This window comes from Sitophilus oryzae, unplaced genomic scaffold (assembly GCF_002938485.1).
Source record: "Sitophilus oryzae breed Bouriz unplaced genomic scaffold, Soryzae_2.0 scaffold_1113_pilon_pilon, whole genome shotgun sequence".
In the NCBI taxonomy this organism is placed as follows: domain Eukaryota; kingdom Metazoa; phylum Arthropoda; class Insecta; order Coleoptera; family Curculionidae; genus Sitophilus; species Sitophilus oryzae.
Window position 1 is genome coordinate 383,422 of NW_022145742.1, and position 8,506 is coordinate 391,927.

General features: G+C 30.8%; 1 protein-coding gene and 1 pseudogene across 1 annotated transcript; one reads left to right on the plus strand and one right to left on the minus strand.

The window, feature by feature from the left end:
- The first annotated feature begins 1,995 nt into the window (after nt 1-1,995).
- Nucleotides 1,996-5,162, plus strand: LOC115882705 (WD repeat-containing protein 6). Its single transcript, XM_030900928.1, has 3 exons — nt 1,996-2,126; nt 2,202-2,686; nt 2,740-5,162. The coding sequence occupies exons 1-3, from the start codon at nt 2,057-2,059 to the stop codon at nt 5,089-5,091; spliced, it is 2,907 nt and encodes a 968-aa protein (XP_030756788.1). The 5' UTR covers nt 1,996-2,056; the 3' UTR covers nt 5,092-5,162.
- A 1-nt stretch (nt 5,163) lies between these two features.
- Nucleotides 5,164-6,399, minus strand: LOC115882713 (annotated as a pseudogene).
- Between the last annotated feature and the right edge of the window lie 2,107 nt (nt 6,400-8,506).

Sequence of the window (8,506 nt, forward strand, 5' to 3'; positions counted from 1 at the left end):
GTGTATTTTTCATTTTAGTGAAAATGTGTATAAAAGTAAAAAAGAACCCTTGTCAAAGAATGTGGTTGTAAAAGGCACTCTTTCGTTGGTCTTGTCTAATATTTTATCCAACAGATAACGTTTACACCTTGGTTTTTTTTGCCTGAATTTAGTTCTTTTTTAAATTGATTTACATACCCCTCCCATACCCCCTTACCAACCCCCCACCCCCACCAAAAACTAATGGCCAGATTCTCGGGTGCCACAGTATTTTTGTGCCAAATTTGGTCAAAATCGGATCAGTGGTTTCTGTTACAACAAGTTATCGTGTTACAGACGGACAGACAAACTCCATGAAAATATTTTGTAGGTATATATGTGTAGTATTTTAGGTCATTTATGACCCAAATAACTCATTTTGAGTGAAATTAAAAAAACTTTTTTTTGCCGATCTTAATAGCCTACCATACCTATTACATACGTATAGCCGCCCATAATAAAATATGTTAATAAAAAGTTGGTAGGCAGTTCTTTTAGTTTCAAAGTAAAGGAATCTTTCCAATTTTGGTCCGCGGTTATTTCCCCCATCCGCCACCTGGGGTCGCGTCCGATGGGAGTTTGGAGTTCTCCACAACGATTTTCTCAAAAACGGACTACGGAAACACGGAATATCTCAAAAACTGCGACTTTGACTGATTTTGATGTTATTACAAATTTTGTTGGAAATATTATTCCTAATCTTAAATTGAAAACCGCGTTTCGCTAGCTACTGTAATTTAGGAGATACGATTTTTTTAAATTTTTAACCCCCTCCCATACCCCCTTACCAACCCCCCACCCCCACCAAAAACTAATGGCCAGATTCTCGGGTGCCACAGTATTTTTGTGCCAAATTTGGTTAAAATCGGTTTAGCGGTTTTTGAGTTATCGTGTTACAGACGGACAGACAGACAGACAGACACCATGAAAATATTTTGTATTTAGGTCATTCATGACCCAAATAACTCATTTTGAGTGAAATTAAAAAAAAAATTTGCCGATCTTAATAGCCTGCCATACCTGTTGGTATGGTCGGCTAAAAATATTGTGTTGGTAAAATGTTAATTGCAATTACTTATTACATCCCCTTGACACCACACTATGCCGCTGTAACTAAGTTTTTCGTACGAGAAAAAAAAATCAGTGTCAGAGTTAGCTTGAAAATAAAGGTTGCTGTTATGTGGTGATGCCGAGAAGCTGAAAGTAGTCTGCTGAAAGCATATAGTTTTATATATTATACCACAGTATACTAGTTGAAGCCTGGCGCATCCGCCACGTACGACATCAAGAAAAAAAAATACTTTTTTTTTAATTAAATGAAAAACAAAAAATCCGGCGACGACAGTTTTTAGAAGAGCCAATTAGCATCTTTTAGTAAAAAAAGCAAGTTTCTAGAGCAAATCGGTACATCAGTAGAGACGACACAGATAAACATTAGCATTTTAATATATAGATAAAAGCCTTGTATATATAAGAATATATAAACAGGGATAAAAGTAACATAGAAATAAATGTACGATTGACGAAATCTATCAGCGTACTGTTTCGGACCAGTCGACGAACCGCATGAACGCGAAGTACAAAAACATTATATTTAAACTTAAATATTAATTTAACTACATATGATAATAAAAATAAATAGTAGAGTGTGATGTGAGAATCATAAAACGTTTCTATTTATATCCTATTTCATAACAACGACAAGATATTATTTGCATTATTTGTTTAATACATATTTTAATAAATAAAAACACAATTTTAAAAGATTCAGAAATGAATAAAGAGCTATTCAAAATTGTTTCAAAAAGGCGCTAGAAAAATGTCAAATATGTAGTTGGATCATATATAAACTATCTAAGTATATGATTATTACAATACAACTGAGATCTTTATACATAGATCAAACAGTCCTAGCAGCTTACGCCGGTTAAATGATAAAAAAGAAGAAGATATTTAACCCTGTGATTTAACCTAACCCCCCTATTTTTAACCTCTTATTTTTACTTTTTACATATTTTTTTTACCGATTATAACAATAATGTTTAATTCTAAAACAATTAAAACGGATGTAACATCACTACACATATACAACAATTTATTATTATCAGGTAAATAATAAATTACGAATACCCTCGAAGAGTTTAGAAATCCAACTTTTTACTGTTAAACGAATGTTCTTTTAGGAATTGGCGGATTTTTACATATATTTGAATTGAATACACATAATTTACTATGCAGAAGAAATATATTTGAAGGTCATAAAATTTATGGTATAATTACTTCTGCAAACAGGCGGGAAAGCATAATATATGGAGGAAAGAATATAGCAATCATATCAAATCTAGAAAACCTTAAAGAGTTAATAATAAAGCAGTCACACTTATTATCAGATTGGATTTTAGATGCAAAATGGATTGATAATGATAGAAATATTGCTACTATTTTTATGCATAATAAAGTTACAGTTTGGTCAGAAAACTTTGTTAAATTGTGGACAGCAAAATGTGAAGAAAAGTGTATATTGTACAGCGCAAAGATATGTCATGATTATACAGAGAACATGTTAATTCTTTCTGGAACAGTGTTCAGTGACATCTTGCTTTGGAAACCACATGTTTTAAATTCAAATGGAGAATCTCCAGTATTAACTCGACTGAAACATCATAATGTAAGCTTTAATATTTTTTATGTGGTCTTTATTATCCAAATGCACATTTTTAGGGTGTAATATTTAATATAGACTACAACCAGAAGACCGGTTGTATTTGTTCTGCTTCAGATGACAGGTCAGCTATATTATGGAAAATATTGAATAAAGAGTGTTTGGAAGAAATAAATCAGCATAACTCGGAAAATCTAAGAATTAACATTTCATGTCAAGTTTATGGGCACTTATCCAGGGTATTTCGATGTTGTATTCTTGAAGATGGCTTTGTCACAGCTGGTGAGGATTCTTCACTAATAATATGGGATTTTAAAGGTGGTTTATTAAGGAAAATTGATAATCATCAGGGAAGTGTATGGTCATTGGCATATAATCACAGCAAAAATATATTATGCTCTGGTGGTAATAATGGTGCAATTTCAAAATTCAATATATCAGCCACACAAAAAACAACAGTTATATCTTTACTACAGAATGAAAACCCTAAACATGTTGGTTTGTTATTTAGTCAAAATATTATTAGTATAACAGAGAAAGCAGTATTTAACGTCTATAATAAGAAACTTGAAAAAATTAATGAAATTGCTATACATAAAGACCTTCAGAATTACAACATTATGGCTGTATCAAGCTGTCGAAAAATGGTTGCTTTAGCAGGATTTTCTGGCCAAATTTATATATATCAAGAAATAAACAATGTACTTAAAGAGCTCACTAAATGTATTCTAAAAAATTGTGAAAGAATCTATTCATTTCATTGGCTCAACTGCAGAACTTTTTTAATTTGCCAAAATGAAGGAAAAATGTCTCTATGTGTTATTTATAAGAAGAGAGTATGTATCATACAAAGATTTGTTTTGCCTTATAGCAAAGAAAGATGGTCAACATGTGCGATATCTTTTAATGAGCATATTGTAATTGGCGATAGAAAAGGGAATATTTATAACTATGTTGTTGGACAGGAAACTCCATTAAATTCATGTAAAAAAGCACACAGTAATTTAGGTGTATCATATTTATGTTCACGTAATAATAATATACTATCATTAGGAAAAGATGGTGTTTTAAAAAAATACATATTTTACAATGGTCTCCTTACTTGTATAGAATCAACCAAAACAAAGCTATCTTGGTTGGCATATTTAGAAGAAAATTATTTAATTGCATTCTCTGCCAATAACTTTATTATTTCCGATTATCAGTTTCAAAGAGTATTGTTTGAATACTTTTGTGGAGGTGGTCATAGGTCTTGGAGTTTCCTTAATTCCCAAGGAAATTTTATGTTTGCTTTCATAAAGCAAAAATCACTAAATTTAATTGAAGCAAATCTAGATGATTACACACCGAAAGATATTATTCAGGGGTATCACGTAAAAGAGATTAATTCTATACAAAGCATTGTGATTTCAAAGCAACTTTTTCTTATTTCTGGAGGAGAAGACACAGTTCTTCGTATCAGTGTTTTAGATAATAACTCAAATATAAAATTATTGTATAATTCAAAAGTGCATTTATCAAGTATTCGTGTTATTAGTGTATGTAACCTGATAAATAAAATCAATGAATATATGATATTTTCTGCCGGTGGTAGGGCTCAGATAATCTCTTGGCATCTTTCTATAGAATTTAATGACCATAACTTCCCTATAGTAACATGCTCAGAAAAAGGTAATTTTTATGAGCCACTGAGAGAAGATGAAGCTGAAAACAGAATAATGGACTTGGCTATTATTATAATTAATAATGAAATATTCTTGTTTTCTGGTTGTTCGGATGGTTATATTAAAATATATTTAGTTGATGATAATCTTACTATGACTTACAAAACAACTCTGACTTACAAACATACTTGTATAACAAAACTTCTAAATGTTTCTATAAATAAATTAAATGTTCTAGTAAGTATGGCTACTGATGGACATGTAGTATTTTGGAATACATTTGAAATAATTAATGAAAAAAAAATAAACCCAATTTCAGGGTTTAAAATTCATCAATCAGGAATTAGTAGTACCAGTTATAGAATTATAAATAATAACAAGCTGTTACTAATGACATGCGGTGATGATAATTCGGTAGTTTTTACTTTATTTGAGATCATTCCAATTAATAACAAACTGGAAATAAAATTACTGGACAATTTTGTTGAAGACGGTATTCACTGTGCTCAAATAACAGGAGCATATATAAATAATAACATATTTTTGACTAGTTCAATAGATCAAAGGGTAGTTTTAGGTACTTTGTGTGTATCGAATAATAAAATTACTGTTAAACACCTTAACAAATACAATTCTGCAATAGCTGATCAACAAGGTTTAGATTGTTTAGAGGATGAAAATAGTTTAAATATATTTGTATATGGGAATGGAGTGGAATATATGAAAGTAAATCTAGAAAATTTGTGAGGAGCTTTAACTGTTGTATAGGAAAGAACTGTGATATTTTTATATTCAGAGATAAATAAAATATTTGCAAAGAATTTTAAATATTATTTATTAATCCTAAAATATCTATAACTAAATATACATGTACTCTTAAAAATAAATAAACATATTAGTAAAATGCTTTTCAATTATAAAATGGATTATATGTTATCCAATGAGCTCTATCTTGTTCCTTTTCTGACTTATGTGTAGTGAATAAGGACTTGTAGACATCTGTAGCTTTCTTATCATTTGCTATGCTATAACTAGAAGCCATCTTCTTTATTTCTTCAGGTTTTATTGCTTTCCCTGATGCTATGACATTACCAATTTTGGATAACGACATAGAATTAGAAGGTCCTGTTTTTAGCCTCTTAGAAAGATCATCAGCCTTCGACATAAATGATCTCTTTGTTCCTTTTATGGTCTTATCTTCACATTCTACTAAGCCTGAAGTACCTGGTTCGACTTTAATTTTTTTCTTTTCTTTATTTTTCTTGTTTTTTGCTTGTCTAACTTCCATTCTTTGTTTCATTAAAATCATGTCTTCATCTGTTGTCCCGTTCATAATAACAATATCATCATCTTCAAAAGGTTTATTACACTTGTGGCAATTTTTTGTTCCTATTTCCTTATAAGCTCTTTCAGAAAACACACATCCGCAGCCCCACACCGCAACAAATCGAAATTTTCCATTCATTTCCAAGCCCAAAACGGGACAGATGTATGGCGAAGCACGATGATCAACCGAACCTTCTTTTTTGTCATCTTCATTTTTATATTCGGGATTTTTTGTAAGGTTTGCATCTTGAACGTCTTTCAAAGTTTTGATATGCCTGAATTCCTCTGGCAAACTTCTTCTATCCAGTAGAGCTTCAATTAAGGCCATTTTACTGTACAGTTTTCCCAGATGACACACAACAATTGGTTCCTGTAGAACTTGCTGAGTTATTGCGCAACACTTCCATAAAGCTGTTAATTCGGCGTCTTTATCTTTTTGTTCGGGCTTCTTTTTAACTTTCACCAATTCATCTCGTCGTGGTATGGTTCCACCGTCACAACCCATTACAGAATTTTATAAAAGTGGTATGTTTTTGTATTACAGAAGAAGGAAGATTGTGAACTGAGTATAATGATTTACTGAATCAAAAACAGTAACGCGTAATCGCGAGCTAATCAACACTGAACAATGTTAAAAATATTAAAAATCAACAATTTCAGAAATATACGACTGACAACTGACGTTTGACAGATGGTCGACTACCGACTACGACAAACAGGGAGAATGGGAAGTGGGAGAAGCTCTCGGCATTTAAAGGGCTTGCGAACAATATCACTAGGCGTGGCTTAAGCCGGCACCAATATGGCGGCTTTAGCAGGACCGGATTACAGAAACTTCGTTGGAAAATTTAATTTTATACAATATAATGATCTCAACTTTTTTAGATAAAAAATTAATTAACCAAGTTAACTACAAAACCTACATTTTTTTTTCATTTCGACACATAGAAATATTCGGGAAAATGAAAATGCTGTGTAAAATGAGTGGAACTATATAGGATTGAAAATATTTTGGTAAAAATGAATTTTTAGTTGAAAGTTGTTTAAAGATGTTTCAACAAAACTAAAATTAAAACTTTCTTTACTATGGTGTATCTAACACTAATAACCTTAATATTTTTTAATTAAAAAAAACGGAAAATAAACATATACATATATATATATATATATATATATATAGTTTGAAAAATTGCTGGCTAGTTTTAAAACTAGCCAAGTATCCATTTTAGCCGTAACATATATACCAATTTGGTCATTGAAATTTGGTCATTAAAATTGAAAATAAAATTCTTTGATGTATTTTATTTACAAAATTTTTATCAAATAAAAACTACGGTATTATCGAGAAAAAAACGGTGTCAGCGATGGCTACGAGATGAAGATCGCTATGATTTTATGTGTAAAATTATATGGGGAATTATGTCGCATCGATGTTCATTTCCAAGCCAACTGGATGCTGTTTTTTTTTCGATCATACGGTATATTAAATATCTGATTTTTATGGTCCCCAAAAATCTCATCCGTCGAGAAGTTTGGGTGTTTGTGAACAGGAGAAACTGGCAAGCTACATCTGGCAGTGTTGATATGCTCGAAACACTTTTCTGATAGCTGTTTTGATAGAACTTTCTCTATATGTTGTCAGACTAAAGTCCGATGCTATTCCCACACTTAATAATAATATAAATAAAAAATAATGTATTTTTTTATTATATAGTTTACATCTTTTATTTCACATTATTCATTATAACAATAAGTAATAAAATATTTATTGCCAACCATCATATAATAATTAACATAAACGACGCCAGATTACTTTTTTTGGTGTAATCTATTATTATTTGTACTTAGCTACATAATAGGCAGCTAAGTAGTTTACTACTTAATAAAATTTGTTTTTATATAGGTATGTATGTATATATTGATATCAAACCAATAACATTTTACAACTTGCAATTTAAACTTCCTTTGTATTGTCTTTTTGTAGTCAAATTATTTTTTTAAACTTCGATCCTTCTTAGTTCAGGATTATTTAATTTTCTTTTGTCTTTTTTTATTTTTTTATAACTGTATAATGTTTTTCTTTAAGTTTTACCTGTCTATTTACCTTATTACAGGTATTATATTATACAAATTTCGTATTTTTTTATAATTTTCAGGGGAATTTCAAATTGCCCATACAAATTGCTTTTGTAAGAAAAGGCGACTTTTATTTACCTGTTTGTATACATATCCCAGGTTTTATTCTCTATTTATATTTCTAAAGAACTAAAGTATTTGTTAATTTATCTAGAAATTATGTTGTTAATTTTAATTTTCGAATAACATGATAAAAATAAGGTTTTCTGTTATTACAGGATAACGCTTAATCCAAAAGTTGATGTATCAAGTTCATAGTCATTTCATCCTCTCATTACGGAAGCTGTACCGAATACCTCGGAGGAAGAAGGTCTTTTAATCTTAGCTTTTAATACATGTTTACCTCACACGAGGACAATAAGACGTTGGCACCAAACCGTAAATGGATTGCCCCGATTTACTAGCGACACATTTGAAGCATTAAAATTAAAATCTACTGCTTCAGAGAGCGAAATAATGTGTGGTCTGGTCATGGATGAAATGGCCATAAGACATGTGAAGAATGGGTTCCTAGTCAGGGAAAATACTATGGCTATGTAGATATGGGTACTGGTTAGGTAGAGACCACAATAACCAGTAATGCATTAGTTTTTCTTCTCGACTGTATTAATGGAAGTTGGAAAATTCCAGTAGAATATATAACCCAGTGGAATTTTCCACACTATTTTAAGCTTGTTTCATGTAGACGCGAATCGCGAAT

What these genes read in the sequence shown, in the direction of transcription:
- LOC115882705 (XM_030900928.1), top strand. Translation starts at nt 2,057, where the DNA reads ATGTTTAATTCTAAAACAATTAAAACGGATGTAACATCACTACACATA. An exon ending in CAACAATTTATTATTATCAG is followed by an intron (nt 2,127 to 2,201) that starts GTAAATAATAAA and finishes ATGTTCTTTTAG; the next exon opens with GAATTGGCGGATTTTTACAT. An exon ending in CTCGACTGAAACATCATAAT is followed by an intron (nt 2,687 to 2,739) that starts GTAAGCTTTAAT and finishes GCACATTTTTAG; the next exon opens with GGTGTAATATTTAATATAGA.